Source organism: Marmota marmota, unplaced genomic scaffold, assembly GCF_001458135.2.
Source record: "Marmota marmota marmota unplaced genomic scaffold, marMar, whole genome shotgun sequence".
In the NCBI taxonomy this organism is placed as follows: Eukaryota; Metazoa; Chordata; class Mammalia; order Rodentia; family Sciuridae; genus Marmota; species Marmota marmota.
Genome location: NW_025999990.1, coordinates 33,070,860 through 33,098,272, shown reverse-complemented (window position 1 = coordinate 33,098,272; position 27,413 = coordinate 33,070,860). Strand labels below are relative to the sequence as shown.

Below are 27,413 nucleotides of genomic sequence, written 5' to 3'. Positions count from 1 at the left end.
CTGCATTTGCACTTCTTTTCCCAGTGAGGGTTCTATGGCTCAGTGCTACCTGTCTCTCTACCATATATTCACTAACACCTTGGCTAATCTGGGTAACACTCACCTGGTAGAACCTCAAATCTGATCAGCCCCAGCTCTCTGTCTACTCTGTATCTGCATCTAGGCAGCTGCAGATGGCGGGAAGAAACACAGGATGGTATTGAGAAATCTCACTTGAATCTCACAGTGACAAAACTCAAGGACTACCTTATGTATAGTTCTGCTTAACTTAACCTTCCAGATCTTACAGCCGATTAATATTTCCTCCTGTCAAGGCAACTAATGGGCACCATTTTGCTAAATTTGTCCTCAACTCACTCAGCTACTAAGCAGCATTTGACACAGTTGTTCATTTCTCCTTGAAATTTGGCTTTGGACACCACCTGCTCCTGGCTGTCCTCCTACCTCACTGCGGCCCCTTTTTAGACCCCTAGATGCTGGGGTGTTCCAAGTTCTATCCTCAGACCTCTCTTTATCTGGTCTCTAGGTTAAGGCTTAGAGGTGGATAATTCTTTGTTGTGGGGGCCTCTTTTCTACCTTGTGGTATGCTTAGGGACATCCCAACCTCTACCCACTAGATGCCAGGAATGTCTTTCACCCCACAGTATGACACTTAAAATTATGTACAGGTATTGCAAAATGTACCCTGAGGGACAAAAATCACCCCTGGTTGAGAACCTATGGTATAGGTTAAACTCAAATGGATGCATGGCTTTAAGTATCTTCCCAGAGGTGACGAGTCCCAAACTCCAAGCTTAGACCTTTCTTCAAGCTCCAGATCTGGACACCAAACTGTCTTCTTGGTATCTCTACTTGGAGGTAGTATTAACACTTTTTATTTATCTATTAACCTTATTAATCAGACTGTTTACCTTATTAATCAGACTGTGGTCTCCATGCAGGTAGCCATTTGCATATTCACAATGTATTCCCAGGGCCTAAAACACTGTTGGGCATATAGTAGCAGCTCAAAATATACTTGCTGGTTAAAAAATTAACACTTTATATATCGGAATTCATTTCATGTAGTTAATCAATGATGGGGCAACCAGGCAGATAATTTTAACCCACTAAGTCTTAAGTTTTCAATTCTGTGCATATTTCAATGAAATTGACATAGGTACATTAAAGTGTGTTGCACTGTATATATAATATTATTAAAATCATTATAGTATAATACAATTATATTCTTGTTATAACATACTTATATATTACATACTATATTTAAGTTTTTATAGGTGTTTTACATCTGGGATGATGAGACAAAATGGGTTCAACATATCTTTAAAGACAAATTTTTGACAGGTATGGTGATACATATATGTAAACCCAGCTACTAAGGAAGCTGAGGCAGGAATATTACAAGTTTGGGGCAAGCCCGGGCAACTTAGGGAGACCTTGCCTCAAAACAGAATTTTAAAAAAGAGAGATATACCTCAGTGATAGAATGCTTGCCTAGCATGCGTGAGGCCCTGGTTTAATCCCTAGTACTGGAAAAAAACATTAATTTTGGGTTAAAAGAAATGTCTCATTTTTAAATAAATGTGGAAATGGTACTATGTAGTAAATTCATTTAGTTAAAATTTTACTATAGTCTTGGACAAAAAAAAAATAGAAATAGAGTTCTCATCCTTTCAACATACTTGCTCTTCTCTAAATCCTTTAGATTTGATTTTAATTTGGGCATATATATGAATATAACATAAAAGTATTTATTTATACTTAATGTATAATATTATACAATATTGACTTCAAATAATACTTGTGTCTTGACTGTTATCAGGCCAATTAGATATCAATTCTTAACTGCAAGTGGTTTCTTCAAATAGGTATATCCTATTGGTCTAAGTTATATTGTGGATGGTAGAGTGTGAAGGTTTGATTTCATTTAAAAAACTGTTTCCTGGTAATATCTACATCTGTGAGTAAACGCCACTGTTTTCATTTGTTCTCCTTCTCCTAGGGAAGTAATGAACCAATGTGTCATTTCTTTATCCCCCACCCCCTTAATGTTCACAGACACTATAATCATGTTTATTTTTAATTAAAGAAGACTATGATTCTCAGTATTTACTTTTAGGCCAGGTAGCATCTAGACAACTTCTCATAGCTTTCCCCAGTTTATTTATTTGCTTGGGTGTCTATTCACTAAGCTTGCAAACACTGTATATTCCTTTACACAAATTTCCTGAGGTTTCTATATCAATCATCCTTTGAAAAGAACTGAATAATGTCTTATTGATTTATGCAAGCTGGAGGTGATGGCTCTCAAAACTTTGTAAGTAACAGACTATAAATATTTATTTTTGCATAGCATGGAACTCAACCCAAATCCAATTAGCTCTATGGATATGATAAGCTCACCTTTTATACACTTATCTGTGCCTTCAAACTGTTAAGAGACATCTCTACTACATACACTTTAATGAATATACTCAAACACGGTATTCTATATATTTAAGACTATTAAAGTTTATAAATTTAGTATTATCTTTTTTTTTTCTAATTCCATTTTTAGTTATTTGATTTGACTTCAGTATGGCTCAGAAGGCCTTCAGTAAGCCTTCAGAAAAAGCTAGATGAGTTTTCAAGGTCCTTTTAGCCTGAATAGTAAAAATTTTCATTCATTTTTTTTCCTTTTGTGAAGGGCTTTTTAAAAAAAATGTTCTAATTAGCTATATATGACAGTAGGACACATTTAGACACACTGTATACAAATGGAACACAACTTCTTTCTCTTGCTGAACATGGTGTAGGGTCTCACTGGTAGTATAATCATACATGTCTACAGGGTAATAATGTCCTTCCCAACCCCACAGCCCCCTCCCTCCCCTCACTCCTCTTTGCACAATCCAAAGTTAGTATCACCTTTTTAATCATCACTTCTTTAGTGCAAAATTTACAAAAAGAAAGCCTCTAGAAGCATTTTTTTAAAATACTGTACAGGAATAATATGTCACAAAAACTGGAATGCTAACTTTAGTACTAGAGGAAATCTTTAAAATCATGAAAAATTTTTATGCTTGATTTTTCATCATTTATTTTTGTTTATTTATTTATTTTTGGTGGTACTGGGGATTGAATCCTTGTGCATGTGAGGCAAGCACTCTACCAACTGAGCTATATCCCCAGCCCTCATCATTTATTATTGATGAAATATTTTTTTTTGTGGGGGACTAGGGATTGAACCCAGGGGCATTTTACCTTTGAGATACATCCATGGTCCTTTTTATTTTTTATGTTGAGATAGGTAAGGTCTTGCTAACTCGTTGAGGATCTCTCTAAATTGCCGAGGCCTTAAACTTGTGATTCTCCTGCCTCAGCCTCCCCAGTCACTGAGATTATAGATGTATACCACCTTACCCAGTGCAGATGAAATATTTTTAGAAAAAAGTTTAAAGGTATTAACCTGCCTTTTAAAACATTTTTTTTTCATTAAGTAATTCTAAATATAAGTTTTAAGAAGAGCTTTAAATCATATGGAGACATTAATGAAACTGATTCAACTTCTTGGTGCTGGGAATACGGCCCAGTGAAAAGCACTACTAGCCCACCATGCTGAAGGCCCTTCCTTGTTCTGATCCCTGGAACTGATAAAAACCAGACAGAGGGACAAATAAAAACAGATTTAACTTCCCACAAACCAATTAATGCTGGTAAGTTTAAAAAGTACAGAAAATGTCCTCATGAACTTTGAGTGTAACTGAATGCACGTTGTCTTACATTCTGGGCCACTGAAGGAGTAAAAAAAATTATATAAATGTTCTTGCATATAAATAAAATTTATTTAGTATAAGATTTTACAAATTATAAAATCTCATTCACCCTAAAAATAATGCTAAAGAAAGTTGATCAGAGGAGCTCCATATTAGAAAAAATGACTTAGCTTAGCCAATAAAATAGACAGAACCACCTCTGCAATAAGAAGTTTGATTGGATGTCTCCATCTTTCCTGAAGAGTGTGGGCAGACTGACTCACCCACAAAGACACTGATGCATTCTTGGGCCAAAATGCCATGCAGTCTGTTGTTCACAGAGAGCGGATTTCTAAGAAACAGAATTCTGGCCTCCTAAATCTTGAAATGTTCAGAGAATGTGACTTAATTGGACTTCCTGTGGAAATGAGGTTAAATAGGAAATCCTTTCAATGTGAACACTTTCTAATGTGGTTGAATATAACTGTGGGTGCTGCTGAAGAAAACACAATAGACGTGTGGGTCATACGACTGGACCTAGTTGGTGGCAATGCTTCAAGATCAAGTCTGGTCAAAGGAGCTCACTGTAAGTGTGGAAGGGGGAGTGCCTTGTTCCTTTAAGAAGGCAAAGCACATGAAGCAGAGCAAACCTTAGCTAGCATTTTTTTCTGGGTAAGATTTTTATCCATTTTTTTGGTGTATATTGCAATAGATCGTTCACAAAGAATGGAATGAATCGAGGCTGATCTCAGGGCAGCTTTGGAAGTCTTTTCTTTCTTCCTTAATTAAAGGTTGAGTATTCATTTCATCATATGCCTTTGCTCTGAAGAGTCGAATACCCAGCCCCACAGAAGGTCTAATCAAACATATGTTACACATTAGGGAATAAAGTCCAAATTAAAAAAAAATCTTTTATCTGCTTTTGCAATTTTATTTCTGAATTCATCACTTAAATTCTAACAAAAGACAATGCTAATGAAGAGAGTATGTGGTCAGGAGCCAGGTTAGCTCTGTAATACATGCAGTTTTGGTGGCTAACACTAATCCACTGGGAGGATGGAACTCTCCCGGGAGGCAGACACGCACGTACTGTGTACATACAGACTTGAATGTTAAATTATTTTAGTGAAGATAAATATTTGGTTGTTCAAGAGCTACCTTCACGTTGAAAGTAATTTCCTCCATGACGTACACGCGTTCAGGAAATGCTTTAGCCACCTCCTCCACACTGTTGAAATATTGCACTGGCTCTTTTATGTCTCTGTCTTGTTCCAGCAGCTTGAATTGCCCTAAAACACATGATAAACAGAAGAGATGTGAGATGTTTCTGTTGGACAGCTGTCACCGTGGCGACAGCACCCTCTTTATGCCAACCTTTTTTTTTTTTTTAAATCAAAGATTCCTATTCATCATTAAAAAAAGGATTCCCATAGCACAGAGGTTTTGTTAAACTGAAATATTACATATATTATTATTATACTATATATACTATGTACATATAGATCAGCTTAAAAACGAAAACAAAGACATAAGTTTTCTCTTTTTCTGTTTATTTTCAGAGGTCCCAAATTACCTGGAATGAATGCTTACTTGTCTTTTGGTCTCAAAGTGAAAACCTACAGATATAAAAGGTTGCTTATTTTGTTTTTAACAGTAAGGTAACTTGTCATTTAGTTGTAATAATACCCACACATGTTATATTCTAAACCAAGGTACAGCAGCCTAGCAGAACTAAAATTTTAAAGTTAATATATAAAGTCGAGTAAAGCTGGGTGCAGTGGCACATGCCTGTAATCTCAGTGGCTCAGGAGGCTGAGGCAGGAGGATCACAAGTTCAATGCCAGCCTCAGCAACTGAGTGAGACCCCATGCAATTTAATGAGACTGTGTCTCAAAATAAAAAATAAAAAGGGCTGGGATGTGGTGCAGTGGTTAAGCAACCCTGGGTTAAAATTTCAGTACCAAAACAAAAACAAAAACAAAACAAAAAAACTGGCCTGGGGATATAGGTCAGTGGTACAGCATTTGAGTATTATGTATGAAGCCCTGGGTTCAATCCGTAGTACCACAAAAAATAATAAATAGAATAAAATAATACAATGAACTCTAGCTTTCACAAAATTGAAATTCTTGGTTTCAACAATACAGGGGAAACACTCTGTATCCAAGAGCTGTTGTAATGGTGACACTGCAGAGGCACAAGCATGAGGCAGACCCGCTGGGTTACAGGGTGAGCCCCTTCCCAACAGCTGAGCCTGGCCGGATGCACAGGAGCCAGGGCTTCACGTAGCTTCCTTCTTTTCTTTTGACTGAAATCCAAGTTAGTAAATATACTACTGCGGTGTACACGAATTGGGGAATTTGTGAAGAACTTTGAATATATTCTTAAAAATGTCAAGGATCAATTATTTACACATTTTCAATATTAGTGGATAGTGCTGCTACATTTTAGGGGAATTGTTTTTCAGTTTAAAATAAAAGACAATTTGTAATCAAGACTAGGACACCATTTTCGGTGGTTATTTTCTGAATCTCTTTCTGATATAACACTTGAGAAACTTGAAAGGAATCAAAAGCTATCACCAGGTGCTCTCAGCAGATTCTGCGGGGCATGAGGCAGAAACAGAAAAACTCTTGATTTATACCCTCAACACATTGCTTAGTGTGTATTCTAGATGCTGAAGATCTATCAAGAAACAGAACAGACAAAAATCTGTGAAATTCTGAAGGTTACATTCTAGTAGGAGGTAGAGAATGTAATAAATGTCTGAGGAGGTGAGAAGAAGTACAGGAAACAGGGCAGGGTGAGGGGCAGGCCAGAGCACGTAATGCTGAATAGGTGACCCTGGAGACAGGTGAGAAAGTGTTATGCTCAGTAGCGGGGGTAGAGTTCTCGGAATTCTAAACACAGGCAATAGCTTGTGAAAGACCCTTAGGTAGTTGGGTACTTACCTGCCATCCTGCCAGCACGGCTGGAGCAGGCTATAAGCAGGGGTAGTAGAGGGAAGAGAAAGAACTTCAAAGTAGAGGAAAGGTGCTTTGATAGTTGAAGACCACTCTGGATGCCATGTTGGAAGATGTTGAAGTGTGCGGTGTAGAGTTAGGAGGCTCCTGCAGTAATTCAGGAAGGAGACGAAAGAGGTTTGGGAACAGCAAGAAAGTGTTAGGAACTGACCTGGGCCACTGAAGGGACAGAACTGTGATGAGATGGAGCAGACTGTGGGGGATAGAAGGAAGACCAGGTAAGTCTTGGACAAGTAAGTCTGAGATATGTATTGGACATATAACACAATACAATGAAGATACCCAAAAGCTCTTAGTTGGGCATATAAATGTGGAGGTCAGGAGAGAATCTGACTGGGAATAAACCTGGGAGTCATCAGCACATAGATGCTATTTCAAGTCATGACACTTTATTGATGATGAACCATAGTCTTGGGTGCAGACAGAGAAAAGGTTTAAGGTCTAAGTCCCAGGACACTGAGAACGAATGGCCAGGCGAGTGAGAGGCAAATCAATAAAGGGCGCATCCTGGAATAGGCGATGGAGTGCTTCAAGGCGAGGGATGCTGAATGTTGTGAACGGACATGAGATGATGGCTGAAAACCAGGGGATTTAACTGGGGACTTGGATAGGAGCAGTAAAACCACTGGGCCAAACATTGAACTGGATGCAGGAAAGATCCAGAAGGAGAAACTGGGAGACATAAGAATGGGCAGCAGATGATGTCTGCAGAGTACTGCTGAACAGGGGAGAGGAGGCATGGAGTGGGGGCTGCAGGGAGGGATGCAGTGGGGTTTGGAAATGTCTGTTTTCCTAAATATGATGGGAGAAGCATCAGAGTCACTGGAGGTGGATGGGAATGACCAACAGAGAGGGGCAGGCTGACTTTGGGAGTTACTAGGGCCCCGGTGTTGAGTAGGCAGACGGGACACATCTGACACCAGAGTGGAGGGGCTGCCTTCAGACCGGAGCGCAGGCAGCCTATCTCCAGCTACAATGGGGCAGCAGCAGTGGGAACTGGTGGAAGCTCCCTGTTATTGCTTCAATTTTTCCAGCTACAGCTAAAGCTCAGTGATAGTGAATAACATATAATGTGCCTGCTGGGCAGCATTAAGTACCCACTTGAAGTTTGTGGGCATGAATTAAAAGTGAAACCAGAAAGTACAACCATGCTTTTCTCCAGTCAAATTCAGAGGGAAAGTCAGTAGATGTGGTTTCTGCTAGTGTAAGGAGAGAGGGAGGACAAAGGAATAAAGTTGTGTGCACGGGAGTGATTTTGCTGCCTGTCCATGGGCCTTGAACTGAGTAAAGAGGGACGCAAGATCCTGAGTGATAAGAAGAGAGATAGTGAAAAAGGTAGTGGGATCAATGGATCGGGGGCTTTGATGAAGTCGATTTTTTTGGCTTTGGAGGCAGTTATCTCAGCAGTCACAGAGCAGAGTGGCCTACTTAAAAATCATTACGTAAAAGCTACAGACAACATGAAGAAATACTTTTCAGGGTCAACCCTACCAAAGAATAGAGTAGGTAAGCACTTTGAAAATATCTCCCACGATGAAATAGACGATCCTTCAGCATTGCAATGGGGTGGACCCAGGGCAAAAGCGGTTGTCAGCTGGAGTTAAAATTTATAAGTGCACTTGGTTGGAATCTCCAGAACCATCTGACAGAGACACTGGATGTTTGCCAACATTTCCAATTATCTGTAATTGTGATTTATATTTTCTAATTTGTTAGATGAATAAGAAAGAAATTATAGATTTGGAACCCGAACACAAATCAGGCTATCATTAAACCAGGCATGGTTTTGTAAAAAACTGCAAATGATATCATTTTTTTCCCAAGAGTATGAAAGTTTATTTTAAATTTGTGATCAATATTTCAGAAAACATGTCCTAAGATGGTGGGATCTATATGTACATTATTCATTAGGTTGGCAGATGCTTAATCTCTTGAGTTTCATATATTTTCTAGTAGTCATATTAAAAAAAGAAGAAAAATTAACTTTCATAATACATTTCATTTAAGCCAATACATCTAAATTTAATATGAACATCAAGAGATTATTTTACACTCTTCAAAAAATTTTGTCTTAAATCTAGTGTATAATTTTTATCTCTTGACATAATAGAATGTTTCTTCTCATGAAATAAGAAGGTTGAGAACTCTTAATTGATGTAACTCCTTCTCTTCTCTTTCCTTCCAACTTGAACTCTTGTTCTTTAAGCTTCTTTAAGCCTTCTTTAATTATTTTTCTATTGCATCTACAGTTTTGTGTGATACATCTCAAATTTATTTTGGCCAAATGAGACCAGATGAATAATCACATTTGGTATGGCCATGATGTCAATGTTCAGTTCTATAGTCTCACCTATGTTTGTCACCTTGTTGGACATGAAGCCCAGAATCACATATTTGGCAGCATTTATAAGAAAAAAATAAAGCAACAGCCAAATGTGACCAAATATAATAACTTTTAACATTCGAACATGTTGTACATCAAAAAGTAGGTTCTTTTCATTCTGTAGTTTTTTTCAAATTGTCATGGAAAATTTTATTTGTGTGCATGTTTTAGCATATTTTGACCATTCTCTTGTGATATGTTTAGTTTCCTAAAATGAATTAGTTACTTTACATTTCTTAAGACCCATGTCTTTAAAAATCTCAAATAGCTAAGACCTATCAAATGTCTTCTTAATGTGGCAGGGTCACAGTACACACATGACTTCCTACTGCAGGGGTTGGCAAGTATGTTCTGTAAATATTTTAGGCTTCGTGGGCGAAATGGTCTCTGGCCAGGTTGCACAAAAGCAGCCACAGACAACACAAACGGCCAGAGTGGTTGGATTCCAAGCAAACTTTATTTACTGAAACAGGCGGCAGGTCAGATGTGGCCCTTAGGCCACAGTTAGCTGATCTCTGACCTGTTGAATGGAGTGGAAAGTACAGATCAGGGGAGTGGCAAAATAAGACAGGAGAGTGAAATAACCAGTCCTTTCATTCCACATGACTAAAGCGTCACACCAAGGTCTCTTGTGAGGTACCTGGAACCAGATCCTAAGCTGCCCATGTTTATCTTAGAATTGCAGTTTCCCCTTTCAATAGGTGTCAAGAATCAACACGTATAAGCTCTAGAAGTGGACTTGTATTAGGAGAATAATGTGCATAACCACACGAATGCCTGCATTTTCTCATGGTGCTTTACGAGACTCAATTTCTATGAGCTTTACTTATCTTCTATTCTTTTATTAAAAAAAAAAAAAGTGACATTCTCTGATGAGTCAACTCTGTGTCCTCTGGGAAAGATGCTGAGCTCTGCTATTACTGCATTCCCTGTGACTGCTGTGGCCTGGAAATGGGAACTTGCTGGAGTCCAACCTTGGAGACTTGGATGAGTTAAGAGCCGGTGCCCTGCCAAAAGTGAAATCAATTGACATAACACATATTCCCACAACCCCCCTCATGGAGGAACTAATTTTTTAACAGACCATTTCATGAATAACAGAGTCTTTTGTGCCACCAAATAAAAACATTTGGAGGTTGTGGAAACATCTGTTCTGAGATGTCACTGTCAAACTCTGTTCTTGGAGAGGGGGGGGAAGCTGCATTGTCTTGCAACAGCTTTGATGATTCTGTTGTGAGGGCTGGTCCATCTGCAGAGTCTGAAACTTCCCAGGAATCGATCCAACATCAATGACATGCTCACTGACTACAGTTTAAATAAATTTAAAGGAATATCTAGAAGGCAAAGATGGAGGCTATATTTCATGAGTTATTTCTCAAACTATATTTCATAATTAATATGCTGAGAAATAAGTGTCACCTAGAAAATATCCATTTTTTTTTGCATGTTTTCTCATGATAGTCTGTGAATTACCTCACAATGGATAACACATTAAGCACAGCCAGGAGGCCCCAAATCTTCCCTTGAGCATCTGAGTTTCCAGAACTCGTACAATACTGAGACACCACACTATAATACATTCTCCTTTACTTACAGAGAAAGGTCACTTGTCAGAAATGAAAAATGGAAATGAATTTTGCTAATTAAGAAGAGAGAGCCACAATGTTGAGATGCATAGATATGAGAGAGAGAGTGCAGAGGTAGTAGAGTTCAGGCTCAATGGGCACTGGGAATTCACTCTGCGGCTCTGGCAAGGACAGGGCTCTCCATGATCTGTGCTCCTCTGGTCCCCATCACTGTTGGCAATAAGCATGGCTTGTGGTAAATCTTCTTTTATGGCCATGGTCTTACTGTTTCCCATCCCTTCAGCACAGTGGTATACTTTATGTAAATAAATAAATAAGTAATGAAAGCCCAGGCCTACGGAATCCATCTGTGGGCCCGTAACTCAAATAAACAATACTTCTTACTGAAGTCTCCCTCATTGCTGGTAATAGGAAAATGCTGCAAAAACCAGCCCCAAATGGTTAAACAGAAAAGAAAGCAAGAACAACACAAATGGTACCAGAACACCAAAGCAAGCAAAAGATGGCTAAAGTGAGCAAAAGTGTAAGCAAAGGAAGCCCCAGAATGTTGGCAATGTCACTGAGGGGGTGGGCACATGTCTGCCACTCAGTGTGGTATACCTTCAGTGTGGTATCACGTTGGCACAGAGTAGGTGCTTACTAAATAGCGGATGAGTGATCAAACTTAATTTAGATGGCTCCAAGTTGGTTATGCAAATGAAATGCATGTTAAATGGCTCAAATAACTGAGCCTCAAACCACTTGGCTATCTCCAAATGTGAAGAAATGAGCAATTCTCAAGTGATAGAAACAAACTAGTTGTTGTTTTTCAAGGAAAAAAAAAATCCAGGCAATAATTTGTACTTATAATCAAGATCCACATCCAAAATACTCTTTTATGTTTTTATCTTTAGTATGTATGCAGGCTAGAGTCTCTACAGACCTTGAGTCAAAGTAGAACTGCCAGGCAGAAGGTATGCCCCTTGTTACTGTGAACAGCAACAACCAATATGTTGCCTTTACAAAGTTTATGCAAGTGTCCTCTCCCACCAACAGAGTATGAAGATTCATTCACTTAAACCTTTCAGTGACTGCTACTTAGCTTTCTTTGTTTTGAGTAATGTTAAGAGTTTGATCAATACCTGTAATTAACAAAAAATTCAAATAGACTATACAGGGTAGATGGTGAACCTCTTTCCCAATTGAATCCTCCAATCTCACTGAGATAGTCAGTACCATTCTCTTGTATCTCTCTCCAAAGGCAGTATCCAATGATGTATCTACACATATAATGCCACCCTTTACAAAACAAGAGGAGTGTTTTGTACCGTTATTTCATCAATGTGTAAAAATCTGTTCATCCTAATTACCACACCGAGTGGCAGACATGGGCCCACCCCTCATCCTTATTAAGGGCTGCATAATCTTCCATCCCATGCACATACCATAACTAATTTAACCAGTTCTCTATTGATGGACATTCAGATTTATTTCAATTTTCTGCAGTCACGGTGATGTTGAAGTTAATATTCTTGCACTGAAGGCTTTCTGTACTTAATCCAAGTACATTGGTGGGAAAATGCCTAAATAAGGCTGGGCCACAGGCTAAGTGCATTTTTACTCTTGATACACACTGTCAAGCTAAGTACAAGGCTGTGCCCACTTACACTCCCACCGACAGTATATTTCCTCATGCCTTTCCTAATAGTTCATGGTCAAGCATTTTTTAAAAATTATCACTGTCAGTATGATAGGCAAAACACAGTATCCATTGGGATTTAACTACACTTTTCTTATCATACAGGAGGATGTGATTATTTTTATAAGTGGTTTCTATTCATATTCTGTGAATTTTCTGTTCATTTTGCCAACCTTGGAAATTTGTGCTAATCTTAAACATAGCTTTAAAAATAAAAAATGCAAATGTGAAATACTATGACATGACATTTCCTATTCTAAAATCTGATTCCCTGTATCACTTTGAGGTAGTTCCTAAATTTATAATTTTGGGAAGAGGGAAGGGAGAAAAGAAGCAGAGTTGGGGAAGAACACATCCCCAACAAAAGAAACCAATCTCAGGACAAAAGCTCAAAACATCACTGCAGAGAACAGGAATTAAAGCCAAGTTACAGAAAGAAATCACCAACCCCAAACTAATGACCTTCATCATAAATAAGCTTTGAACAGTGGCAGTATTATAGTCAGTGAGGTTTAGCTGAGGCACGATTATTACTAAAAAATAATCTGTGGGTATCTCTGTTGATTTCTGTATCTGAGATTGTACAAAACAAGTGGTCACTCCACCAGTCTCCATGGTGAAACTCTACCCTTGAACTTGAACCAGAGATCCGTGGATTCAATGCTGAATAAACTACTCCATGTCCTGCAAAAGGTTTCCCTACTTCTTGAAAAGGGGAAAACTGCATTTTTCATTGCGTCTAATTGATTATTGTTTCCTCAGAATTATGTGAAATTTTCTGGGGCCAATTTATCATAAACATGGTGGAACCTGAGAAGGTCTTAGATTTGAACAGGGTTGCCACCATGTCATAATGGAAATCTTGGTGGCATCTTCATCTTTCTTTTTCTATATTCATTTCTCCCCAACTCTTTCCCTTTCTTTCCTTGAAATCTCTTTGCCCTAAGCACTCACTGTAACTGTCCTGGTTTTGCTCTCTGTCATTTTGTAATGATATAACTGCTTCAGATTTTAAGCCCATTTCCACTCCTGCCTTTCCATGATCACATTATTCACCTTAAAATACAATCTAAAACATATCCTTCTCTCTCAAGAACCCTAGTTTCCCCACAAGCACTTGTTGAATAAATGAATAAACAAACAACATAATAGCCCTTTAATCTCTCACCACCAAGCCAGGCTCCTCTGCCTGGGCTTTTTAAGTCTCTCCATGATCTGGCTCCACTCAGCTTAGGCAAACATTTCTCCACCATCTGTGTACTAAGTGCTCATTCTCTCCTCTCTCCTTTTGCTCATGCTATTTCCTCAGTCTCTATAAAACTGTGGATCCTTTTGTGACATTCTAAGTTCTGTGATGACCAGCTTTCTCTTATTCTACTTCTTCTCTAACCCCTTCAGCTCTCTTTAATCTTGGCTTCAAGGACCACCAAGCTGACAACAACACACTAACCAGCCAGATCGCTCCAGAACTCAACAATGGCCTATCCAATACCTGGTACACATTTCCAGTGGCTCTCCCACAGAGATCTCAAAATTGACATATGCAAAACTAAACTCATCTTTTCACTTCTTGCATCAAACAGACACCATGTCAAAAACCTGGGTGGCCATTGTTACCTCTTTATCTCTCAATCTAAAAATTTCAACTCCATTTTCTTTACTATATCAATCAATTTCTTTCTGTCTCCATTTATACCATATATTCTCAACCATACTATTTCTCACTTTGGCTAGTTTTCTTCTCCAGGGAACCACCCCATACCACTGCTTAAAAATACAATCTAAACCATATTTCAAATTAGGATAATTTGCACAGTATTTATTCACAATGGGACTATTGGTAATGGTTTCCCATATACCAAAAGAGCTACAAAATTTTTTTCTTTGGCTTCCGAGATACTCAGGAAGATTCACCTTTTCACTACACACATTTTATTTTTCAATGGATGAGCTGTAGGTGAACCACAGTGATAATCTGGAGATTATACTGGGGGAGAAGATGTCACCACCACTGAACCAAAGGGGCAAGAAGAGAAACTCATTACTGGAAGGACACAGTTGTGTAAATACCATGGCTGTGCAAAGGGGAGATGCAGCTGGCTCTGGGCAATCTTTCAGGGGAGGAAGTACAAAATCTGACCTCACTCTCTTCCTGCCTATCACCTGCTGGGGTTATCTATCCACTGGTAGAACCTAACTGGGAATCAATTAGTATGAGAGCATATTCATTTAGTCCTACAGGTTACCCTCTAGGGCAGGGCAGGGTAGAGGTAGAAAAGAATGGATACAGAAGAGAGGTGGTACATGCAAAGTATGTACAGAGTCTCTCCAATATCTGGCTCTCAATTTCCTCTTATCATGACAAAACCCACCTAGATTCATGTATGGTAGACTATGGCTCTTCTCATACTGGACCATCTGGGTTACCTCTCCTCTATTCCCAGGTTTGGCCAATCTATTTGTCTTCCAAATTCAATTCATTTATCATCTACTGTATTAAAAAAAATCTTAACCTGGGACATAACTGACCATATTCCCTTTAGAGAACACATTATCTATCTACAGATTTTTTTTCCAAGCATGTAAAATACTTCATTGTCTTTATTTGTTTACATGTCTATCTTTGTAAACTAAGCAGAAAACTCTAAGCAGGGTGTGTGTCTTTTACTTCTCAGTTCCCAACTTTGGGCGAGACATATAGATGGTACTTAATAAGCAACAGATGAATGAAGGAATGAATTTAAGCATTAGGTCAAGTCCAGAGTCATGTATGAAGTATTCCCTAATAACCTCAGCCTGTTTTATGGTTATTATTTAATAATAATAGTTTAATATTTAATTACTCCCTGCTTGTTTCACCTGCTTTTATCTTATTTTCTTAGTCTACAGTGCCCTGACAAAAATCAAGTCTTCTGCCTCCCTGAGAGCAGTTTAAACCTATAATAAGAAACTATTTTAATAAATGCTTCTGCTCTATGCTTGCCTATTTGCACACTATTTTAATAAATGTGTTGGCATCTGGAGGGAGAACTATACGTGTGTGTGTGTGTGTGTGTGTGTGTTTATATATATTTTTTAAGCCTCAAACTCAAAATGCTTATGGGACCAGAGAAGTCTTATAGATTGGTAAAACTGATAAACAAGTTGAGATGGCGACCTCCTAAGTTTTATCATCTCTGATTCCCAGAAGCACATTTTATGCAAATGCATGCAATTTTTAATATTTGTCTCAAGTGAAAAACATCTCACCTAGCTCAAGGACTATTATTCATTTGTGAAAGACAGGGCACAGGTGTAGTTTGATCAAGGGCTTATCACATCACCCATCTCAGTGATAATATATTCAAGTAGATGAATGTTGATATAGAAATGTTCAAGATTTAGGTGGGGAAACTAGGTTCCAGGAACACTTCACTTTCCCTTAATCTGAAACCATGAACCTGAAGTGAAAGAACTCTGTTTCTAGCTTTTAGAGTAAACACTATGATCAAGTTCATTTACAACTTACACTTTTGACACTGTTTTGCTCTGGCATAACCTTCTACTTCCAAGGCCTGCAAATGTATTAAAAATGTGGTAACAATCCACTATTATGCATTCATTATACTGCACCAATAAAAAATTAAAAATAAAAACAAGGTAACAAAGGATGGTAGATCCTGAATGATTGAAGGCCAAAATGTGTCCAGTGCTAGTGCTGACAAAGAATTAGAAGAGAGAATCATAGACCAAACAACCAGCTTCTTAAGAGACTACCACATCTGGAAAGACAAAACAGAAAACATGGAGCCTGACCCTCTGGACTAGAGTCATCTCAGGACGATTCTCCACAGTTAGCCTGCTTTCCCACACACATTACCCTGTTCAACAATCCATGGACATGGGCAGGGAGTATTAGAGATTCTACTGGCAAGAAAACTGTATCCCACAGAGGCTAAGGAATTTGTCGTGGTCAGAGCAAGTCAGTAGCAAATCCAGGATTATAACTCTATGTTCTGACCCAAATTCACTGTTGCTCTGATGCATACAAAAAAACCACCAATACTTTCTTAGAACGAGGTGCTGGCTATGCCTTGCCTGTATTTTTGAAAGAATATCAAAAAGTTAGTCAGAAGAGGGTTATTTACTATTTACATATGCAATGAATTCTTTTGTGATAGAATTTCTATTCAGACTGTCTTTTTTAATTCCCAGAGTGACCCTGGCAACTGGTTAAATGGCAAACTTTATCTTCATTCAAATGTGACGTAGGGTGACTTAAGCATGAAGGTCCACAGAGTCAGTGGGGATTCACCCCATTCTGTGTAATCAGAACCCAGCCACCCTTTCACAATGTCTGGCATTGTGGCTGGCGGCCAGGATGAAGCAGCTGCTTCTATTAAACATCAAAAACCTATATTAAAAAAAGAAAAAGCACGGTTCTAATATGTAAAAAGCAATTTCGTCTGATATAGCTCCTTCTTGGAGAAATAGAAAAGGATTTAATTATTTGCAAAAACAAAAAAATTAATTGCATCAAAATAAAATTTTGCTTATCGAATTTTAAGTTGTATTACATGAAAAGCGAAGGGGGAAAACAAAGCTGACTAGAAAACAAGGAGCAGGAAAGATAAAATGGAGAGAAAGGAAGATGTGGAAACAGATGGGTAAAGAAAGAAAATGCGATGCAGACACAGACACAAGAAAAAGACATTATGCCCAGATAGACATGATTTCATCTCAGGAGAAAGGAATACCACACCAGCATAGATGCAATATGGAGGTTCACAACACAGACGGGCTTTAAAGCCTCACTGTCACTTATAACAACAGGCCAAAGCGAGGGCATGCTGTTTAGAAAACTCCTAGAAAGTCTAGGAGTTTTTGATACTATGGACCTTCTGCTCTATGCTTGCCTTCCATGCCTTATGGAAGTATTTAAAAAAAGAAAAAGAGAGCCAAGTTGCATGACCAAAGACGGGGGAGAGCGAGGAACACACTCAAGGATTTTAGCATTCCACCATTATTTCTCTATTGAAACATGACCCCGTTCTTGGCTTCTTAGGCGCTCCCTTTTCCACAGCCCAACAGTAAACTCCCACACACCAGTGGGACCACAGAGGAGAGACAATAATACAAGCAGCTGCTCAAGCTGTGGTTTTTATTAGGGAAAAAAGTGCCTTGATTATAAGAGATCCAGTTTTTAACCTCTGTGCCAAAACTGAAGTGATTAAAACACCATGTAAAGAAACAAGAATGGTTTCTTAAAAGTATGTTACAGAGCAGACACTGAATTATCCAGGGAGGGACAGCCCAATTTTTCACACCAACACTGGTTTAGTGCACTGAAATCCAGCAAAGACAAAATAAAAACATGCTGGCATAGGTCCCATGCTGCCCTTCTGGAAAGGCTAAGGATACGTTTCCACCGAATTCTTTAGCTGCAAAGAGCAAAGTAATCAAGCAAGCAATGAAAAGATACGAAAGAAACTTAAATGCAGAAAGAAACTTAAATCACAGGGTAATAACCCTGTGAAAGACGCCAACCTGAAAAGGCTCCACAATTCTAACTATATGACATTCTGGAAAAGGCACAACTACGGAGCAGAAAAATGATCAGTAGCTATGGGTTGGAGGGATTAAGAAGAAGGGGAGGATGAATAGGTGGAACACAGGCTTTTCAGGACAGTGAAGACATTCTGCATGCTACTGTACTGGTGGTTACACGTCATTATACGTTTATTCAAACCCACAGAATGAACAGCACCAAGAGTGAACCCTGTGTAAACTATGAGCCTTTGGGTAGTAACGTGCCAAGCATAGATTCATCAACCATAACAAACATACCACTGTGGTACGGGATGCTGATAACAGGCGAAACTGTGTACAGGTGGGGGTAGTGGATATATGGGAAATCTCTGTACCATCTTCTCTATTTGGCTATGAACTTAAAACTGCTCTACAGAAAAATAAAGCAAGGCAATGCCTTGAGGTCTGGCACTTAATACAGAGCAGAGCCAAGGTAGGAGGCCTCCAGAGGCAGGTGTGTTCTGCTCTCATGGCTCAGCACAGGGTTGTTAGCTTGGATTATCATTTTGGCTTAACATCTTTGCCTGGGAGCTAAGTGCATAAACTTCTGAAGTCCAAATCCCAGTTTTCTCTCTTACTGTGCGACCCTGATTGAGTCATAACTTTCCATGCCTCCGTTTGTTTCCTAGTTCTTCAATACAGGTCAGTAAAACCAACATTACACTTGGGGGTGACTGAACACATATAAAGAGCTTAACCCAAAGTGTCACACAGCACGGGCTCAGTGAGTGTTATTTATCAGAAGGGGTCAGGGGGGGGGGGGATGAAGCTGTACTTGTCATCAATGAAGAGAAGAGCAACCATGCTGTTATTTCTGGTTTTCTTAATAGACGGAAGAAAGGTCATTAGTTCTTTATGCTAATCCTGGAAAAAACTCCTCCAGAATATGAGACATCAAAGGTATTCTAAATGTGACGCAAGTAAAGAAATAGAGCAACTGGTAATGGGGTAATGGGGAAGAAGAGAGGAGGAAGAAAGGCAGAAGGTCCTAGGGGTGGCTCACTGGTTCTAGGAAAAAGACTGAAAAAACATCAAGCGTAATCTTTTTTTAGGCTTACTCAACAGTGTGATCCATTATCTCATGCTTAAAATTAAAATGTATTTGTGACCATGACGACAGTGGACTAGAGTCCTATGCTTCTTAGGAATCTGTTAAAACTGCAGGGGGAAAGAGAGAGAGAGAGAGAGAGAGAGAGAGAGAGAGAGAGAAACTAACTCTATAAAATGAAGAGCTCTTCATTCTTGCCAATCTTTTTCTTTAATTAAAAAATGCAGAATACCCTGCGGTTGGTTCTGTTGGCTTGTAGCGCCACTTTTGCTAAACTGCTTAATGAATGAGCAAGCTTTCAAACAGCAAAAACATACCTTTGTCCTACTCCAAAATCAGCAAATGGGTTTCCCTTCCACTCCCTCTTTAGTCTGTGCTGACAAGAAGCCCCGGCTCTTGCTCTAAAGCTTTATTTTCCTCCAAATGCCTCTATTCCTATTCAGCACAGACCTGGCTCACTGGGCATTCTGTGGAGCCTTTCAGGTTTGACCCTCTTCCATGTTAAACAGGCTGTGGTGCATGTGTAGGATGGTGCTCAGTAAAATATTCCAACCAACAGGGGCAGTTATGTAAACAGGGCTGCTTCTGGCAGGAATGTCTGATGGGATCAGCAGGGCTGGGGGGCGGGGGAAGGATTTTGAGAATGAGGAATGACTTTGTCAGGGAATAGAGATACATTCCAAATAAAAATACTCTCACTCCAATGTGAGATCAGGCTTTTAATAAACAGAAATCATTGGGAGAAATTTTAAAAAGATCAATAACAACTGAGTCAGCAACTCTGACTCTGTACTAAAGGGATCACTTTTTTACCTGGTTGCTTTAAAATTTTATTTCTTGAAAAAGAAAACCCCAAAACATTTAAAGCTCCAGGGACATCACAGAAAGCTACTTTAGAATTTATAGTATCGAAGAAACTATACAGATGTTGAAAGGAAATTATGGCTAATAGTCAATCAATTAAATAAGACAAATAATTATCAGATTTAGTGGATTGTACTCATGTTGACATTTGTTGTTTATACTAAGGCTTAATATTGTTTTCATTAATGTCTAGGTACAAGTGATGAAATAAGATATTTTAGTCCTGTAAACAAAAGAGTATAAACAGAAAATCCATTACATGAAGGTGACCCAAGATCATAATCAAGAAAACAGATATTGATAAAAACAAACAGAAATTGCAATACATAAAACTGGACATCAGGAAATATATGTGACAAGGAAAAGATGACAGGAGAGCTAATGAGTTAGGTCTGTGTTCACAGTTTTATTGTAAAACACACAGGACGTGACTGAATATTAAACGTCGAAGGCTGAGTTCTTGGTATGAAATGCATAATGTAATATTCAAATATTTTTGTGTAAATATCAACACATCCTCATTTAGTGTGATGGCACTTAGTTTTAATTCACACTAATGGGAGCGGTTTGAGTAGCAGCAAGAGCCTATCTTTGGAATGGGCTGAGTTTGACTCAGCCTTGTTCCTTAGTAGATATGTGATCTTGGGAAAAGGACATTTCTCTGGCCTTCAGTTTCTCACATATAAAATGGGGATGGTAAAACATACTTCATGGGGCTTTTGAGGATTAAATGAGGTCACTTATGTACCATGATCAGCAAAAGGCAGTATGTCCTAATTAACAGTAATATTAATAATATTTTTATTATCAGGATTCAATTGATAATTGAAAATGGAAATATAAAATTATTTGTTCTTCCCTATTTTAGCTATTAGTCAAAATAACATGACAAACTTGAAGAAATTTTAATTTATTATTCTGTCCAAGGCAGTGTGTAAAGTCCTAAAGATATTTCAAGGCACTCAGAGATTACTGGATGGAAGCATTCTTAGAAATGTTTGTGCCTCTTTGTCTTTCATTTACATATAGGTTTGAATTTCCCCAAAGTCTAATTTTTAAGATACAAATGTTTAGGGTAGCACATCTGTTTATGTATTTTTGCATGCCCTATAAACAATTCATAAATCCACAATGAGCAGAGGGTTGATAAATGAAATCACTACAGGATATAGTTGGATGGGGCCAGAATTAGTTCAGGCTGACATGGTTGACACTCTACAGCCAGAATGAACAGAGTCAACAACTAATAGTTATTTCAGCAATTACACTGTATTTCCACCTAGCGTGTAGATGAAACTAGGTGGAGGCAGGGTTAAGAGCAGGTTGACATCATTTTTGAAGTGTTATTCTTACTACGCAGTTGGAGGCAGCTTATTTTAGTAAGCTTCTGGTCATTTCAACTTACACAAGCATTTTTGTGGAATAAATGAAGTTAGAGTTAGGGAAATGGAAAAAAATCTTAATATTAAATGATAAAAATATTTTAACAACCAACTGGAAAAGGTTAGTCTTTGGTGTTGGTAAGACTGGCTCACTCTGTGGAGAAAAACTTAAATGAACTTCATAAGCAGAAACTGTAAGGTAAGACAATGATTTCGTTAAAACTAGGGATTTCTGTGGAAGGAGGGATACTATCAGAGCAATAGATGGGTGACAGGACAGAAGATTCTGAAATGAAAAAGAAACAGGTAATGGGAAACTTCAGTGAACTCCTATAAAACAACAAGAAAGATACCAGCACCAATACAATGACAGAGAGGTAAACGGTTGTTTACCAAGGAAGCCATCCAAAGGACCAGCAAGCATGTGAACAGAAAGAAGCTTGAGTGGTCCAATATATGTAAATTAAGAGCTATTATTTTATACCCATTAATACTGCACAACTGCAATTTCCTGCCACGGGTTAAGGAATCCAAATGGACTGTGGTGGAACTGGGGCTGGGGCAGCCACTCTGGAGAGGGATCTGGCACTACCTAATCGATTAGTTCTTCATGAGTCTTAACACCCAGCAATCCCACTCCTGTGTATAAGTTCCGAAGAATATTCACACAAGACCAGGAGGGGAGCCCATGAAGATGTTCACTCTTGCTGACCACACTTTGGAGAGATCATTCAAACACACAATCACAAGAATGGGTTCTGAAATAGAAGTATTTCTCCAAGTGTTGATGAATAAAGTAAAATAACGCTGAAAAACACGAGACTGAAAACAATACAGTTTACATAAATTAAAAGTATTTGCCCACAAGCCACTGCACTTTTGAAAAAACACACCCAAAGAAATAAGTCACACTAAACACACTTGAATGGTTGTGCATGCAAGAGGATGGCAGGGAGAGGGCTCTCAGGATGAGATAGGGTAAAATCAAACTTTCCAGAGAGAAAAAAACCTAAGGCTGGTATTTTAAACCCTTATTTAAAAGATAAGGAAGGAAAGAGGAGGAAGAGGAAAAGAGGAGGAAGAAAGAAAGAACCTGATGAGTATCTTACAGGCCAAGTATTGAGTTTGAGGAACAAATTAAAATATTCTTTCTTCAACCACATTTCTAGCACTCTCTTTAAAATCCCACATGGGCCCCCATGGAGACATCTTCTGACCCAAACCATACCCTAACCTCATGACCTAACCAAGAGTCCTAGCTCACAAAAAAAATCTGTTCCTTCCTCTTCTTAAAAAGCCCACAAAGAGTGGTTTGGAGTCCAGCCCCTTCCTGTGTTATACTGCATCCTCTTCCCATGAGAACTTCTCAGCTGGTTTCAGAGGTTGTGAAGAACGTAGCAATTCTCTCTATAAACTATGGTTTCCTAAGCAGATCAAGATGAAATTATTAGTCACATGGAAGGAGATGAAAACAGATTGAAATGTCTATCAACGATTTTATCCAAATGTGCATTAAACTTAAATGCATCATTCTGTAAACAGACAAACGTGGGCAAAACAGTGGACTTAGGATTTCACTGTGGAGGTGAAATATTAATATATGAAATAAGCAATCAGGCAGCACACAATTAAATTCTAAAGGAGTCAAATAAATGAGTGGTTCTTAAAAGTGAGAATTCACCTGGAAGTCTTGTTAAAACAGGACACTGGGCTCCACCCAGCCTCCATGTCTGATTCAGGAGGTATGGGCTGGAGACTAGACTACATTCCTAACCAGGTCTCAAATGATACTGATACTGCAGACCTGACCCCATTTTGAGGACCACTGCCATCAACAGAGGAGGGACAGATCACAATGGCATTTTGAGAGAAGGGAAGAGACTGGGAAATGAGGGAGCCTGGAGGTGGACTGGGCTTTGGATAACTAGAAGGTAAAGGTGGAGAACTGAAAAGAAAAAAAAAAAAAGTAAATGAAAACATCTATGCACAGGTAGATCCAACTGGGTGGGAAGGACTAACAGCAGGGACGGTCCCAAGGGTTTGATGATAGGTGGGAAGACGAAAGGAGGATCTGGATTAATCTACTGAAAATCAGTGCACAGAGACCAGCACAGACCTCATGTTGCCCCATGGCCCTTTTGTCCCCTTAATCAATCAGCACCTTGTCCAGCTGCTTGTGATTCTTTAGACAGAAAGCTGGGAGACAGCACAGTTATGCAGACAGACGAGGGCTACTGCCTGCCACGCTCTCAGAGCTCTTATCACAGTTTCAATTAACTTATAACTAAAACTAGCTGGGTTCTGAATAACTAGAGAAGGTAGAGGTATTTCTCCTGGTTATATGTGATAGCTGGGGCTAGGCTAGATCTCTAGCATGTCACTCAATACATCTGTGTACCATAAATATATACTGAATGAATGACTGTGGATGTGCATGACTTCAGTCCAAGCTGGACCGAGAACAGTAAACTCTCCCTGGCTCCTTCCATCACTCTCTTAAAACCTAGTAACAAAGCTCACACTGAGTCTTGTATTTTTCACTCCTTCTCTGGACAGAGCCAAAGGTGTATCCCAGAAGAAGGCACAGTAGCTGGGCACGGTGGCGCATGCCTATAATCACAGCAGCTTAGGGGGCTAAGGCAGGAGGAACTCGAGTTCAAAGCTAGCCTCAGTAAAAGTGAAGGGCTGAGCAACTCAGTGAGACCCTGTCTCTAAATAAAACACAAAACAATAGGGCTGGGGATGTGGCTCAGTGGGCAAGTGCCCCTGAGTCCAATCCCTGGTTATCCATCCCTCCCTCCCCCCCCAAAAAAAGAAGGCACAGCAAAACTATATCTTACCACTTCAAAGGAAAGAAAAGGGGAAGGCGATTCAAGTTTCCAACCACAAATTCCCTGAGAAAGGTGCCTCACCAGGCAACCTAGATTTATAATCATTCACACTTCCCATAGTAAGAGACAGTCAGTCCTGGATGTCTGACAGGAGGAGAGAAAGAGCCATGCCTGTTCTCATTACCTCTACAGAGCACGGGTCCTCCTATTACCATATGACAGGATGCTGTGCGGACCACCTGGAGTAAGCCGAGGAAGCGCTTACTGGAGTGCTTGGCACTTAGTACTTCACAGATGGAATGAGTCATTTTTTAAGCTCTTAATATGGATCCCTCATACCTGTGCCCTGGAATCTTGCATGGGCTCTTTCCTGAAAACACTGGCACAATGGAGCAATAGTACTGGGGATCAACATGGTGGCCTAGGACATGGACTGAAGTGACAATGACAAAAATAACAAAGGCATATCCAGCTTAAGGGAGAAACTGTATGTGTATGTGTATGTATGTACGTACGTATGTATGTATGTGTGTGTACATATATATATATATATATATATATATATTTTTTTTTTTTTCTTTAGAGAAGCTAAGACTGAGATGATAAAAAACAGAAAGTGAAAATGTATTCAAAATGGGAAAAGTCAAGATTAAAGAGTCAAACCAATAAAAGGAGAGAGTGGAAGCTGTGAGGCTTATTAGTTTCTGGGGAGATGGAGAGAGGGGGAATAGGAGAGGGAGACATTAAGAGGAGGAAGGAAGGGGGTAGGAAGGATGAAGAGCGACTGGGGAGGGAACGGGGGAGGTCGTGAGAGAGAAGCAGGAGGGGGGGTAACAAACAGGCACAGAGTCTTATAGCCAACACAGTAGGGATGAACCAAAGGGGACAGAGAAGGAACTGAGAAGGTGGAGGAGACTCAGGAACATGACCCATTAGGGAGAGTGGGGGAAGAGTTCAAGGACAGTACCCACTAGTGTTCAGTGCTGCAGAAGGTCAAGGAGCAGACATGGAAAGACTATGGGTCTGATGATGAGAATCAAAATCTACCCAACACAGTAGAGAGGAACCAAACAGGACCCTTTTTTTAATTCAAAAGAATCCCCAATACTGATTTCCTGTGAAGAGGCAGCTCATGGCAATAGATCTCCTCCTTAGCCTCACTGGCTGCTCCAAATGAACTTCTTGGGCTGATAATGACATTGATGTTTTGATGTGATTTTTTTTTAATTCCCAATAATTTGGAAATTATCTCTAGGTGCTAATCATTGGTGTAAATAAGGGGGTAGGAGCAGCTGTTTGGAGGGAAAATTGAGATCTCAGCTCAGGCTGGATCTGCAAAGGCTCTTCTGGTCCCACCTAAGCATGGAAGCCATCACCATCCAGGAAGATGAGTCAGGGCAGGACTCATCAGGGATGCTATGGACCACATTGTGCATGGAGCAGTTAAGAACATTGTGAAATCACAGAAAGCAGCAGGTGTCTAAAGGGGGGAGGGAGGAGAATGGGGGGAACAGAGAGAGAGAGCAAGAGAGAGAGAGCACAAAAACCCACACAAGCTGTAACTAAGCCAAATATTTCAATTCCCAGCCTAATTTAGCCACGTTTTCCATCAGAAAAATCCATAACAGAAGAGAGCTTTACAGAAGGCTTAGTCAATCATACCCCGAGAGGGGCAAACTTCCCAAGGGGGTCTGATGAGCGATGAGAAAGCCCAGAGGTATATTTAGACTCCACTGAGAACAGCTTTGAGACACATGACACCTTGAGATGTCAAAAATGTTATTTTTGTGGAAATAAAATCTGCTGCCAAGTTTTTATTTACCAAGACTTCTCACCTTACAGGAAAAATAAATAGAAAAGTGCAAATACTCTAAAACAGTCCCATGCTGGGGGAGGGTTGTAAGAACCAAAGCCAGGATGATCTTGATGTTTTTCTAGCCCAATAAACAGATGCAGAAGAGGCTTCAACTTCATGTGGCAGAAGGCACTCCCTCAAAGTGGGGGTTCCACATGGGAAGAGCATGAGAAACAGGCAGAGGATGGTAAGAGATGGAGTAGTTCTGAGGAACACTTGTCCATTACAGTATGGCACAGTGGCTCCCCCATTTTTGCTGGGTTTGGGTTTCTTATGGATGTTGACTTCAACAAAAATTAAAGATATCTTCACCTTTTTGTGTTCCTCCCTCTAATATCTTTGGAGCTAAACAGGGCAATATGACCCCCCATTAAGCCATCCCTTCACCCTGGCTCAGTGAAAACCCTCTGCTTCTTTCCATTTCACTCCTTTTGATAGAAGTGGGAAACAGATCTGGGGAGGAGACGTGTGGGAACTATCAGGAGAGTTGACAAAAATAACATGGACACCTGCGCCAGAGGGGGTGGCTGATATTGCCCTCTCTTTGCCGGTGAATGCCCACTCAGACCAGAGGGCTTTAGGAGCGTTCTTTCCACCCACTCCTTCCTTCCTCCTCACATACGGCCACCACTTCCCTTCACTGCCAATTTTCAAATCGACACAATGATTAACGACCCCGGCAAGATCTTAATTTCCTGTCCAGCAGTCCGAGGCTGATTTCCAATAAAAGAACTCACTCAAGACAACTATTCCCTCTCCACAGCTCCTAATCTTTTATTCAATTGTGGCCATTCTTTCCTCTCAGTGTGAAAGCTGAATCAATTTTCAAACTTCCATTTGGTGAATATTCCAAAGAACCACAGAATAACTAAATCTGGAAGGAACCTTAAAGGCAATGGGGTTGAGCCTCTTCTTTCCCTGCAATCACGAAGAACTGAGGGGGAAGGCTTTGACTCTTACCGTTCTGTGGGTACAGGGTCAAGCGGCCAGTGAAGGAAGTTTGCTCTCACTAAGGGAGGCTGCTTGGGTCCTCACTGGGCTCATTATGGAATTACCTTTAATTAAACAGTCTATTTTAAACTGGGAACTGATCACCATGGGAGCATATTTTTGCAATTATATACTTAGGCAAAACACAAACAAAAACAAATGTCAGCGAAACCCTTCATATAACAGTTATCACATCCAATTGCCTCAGGACTTCTTAATACCCAGTGCAGACAGAATGAGCCATCCTGATGTCAACTCCATGTATCTATCTCTTGCATTTTTTTTTTCTCAGAAATGCTTGATTGATAGATTCCACCACTGCTTTCTGTGAAATGAATTCTGAAAAGCAGAGGTTCCTAAACAAGATGCTAATGACTGCATAATATACCCTCTTCAGTTGTATGATTTCCTGTAGACAATTCCAGTTAAAATTCAGAAAATGCTTTCTGCATCGAAGCCAAAGTTATCTAA

The 27,413-nt window shown here is 39.5% G+C and overlaps 1 protein-coding gene across 6 annotated transcripts in view; it reads right to left on the bottom strand.

Annotated features, from left to right (window-relative positions):
- Window positions 1-27,413, bottom strand: part of Garem1 (GRB2 associated regulator of MAPK1 subtype 1) — a 150,778-nt gene that overhangs the window by 40,605 nt on the left and 82,760 nt on the right. For all 6 annotated transcript variants that reach the window (XM_048806386.1, XM_048806382.1, XM_048806383.1 and 3 more), the window contains one exon: window positions 4,893-5,023. In XM_048806386.1, coding sequence (XP_048662343.1) covers window positions 4,893-4,919 — 27 coding nt within the window. In that variant the 5' untranslated portion in view covers window positions 4,920-5,023. The remainder of the gene's footprint in view (window positions 1-4,892; window positions 5,024-27,413) is intronic.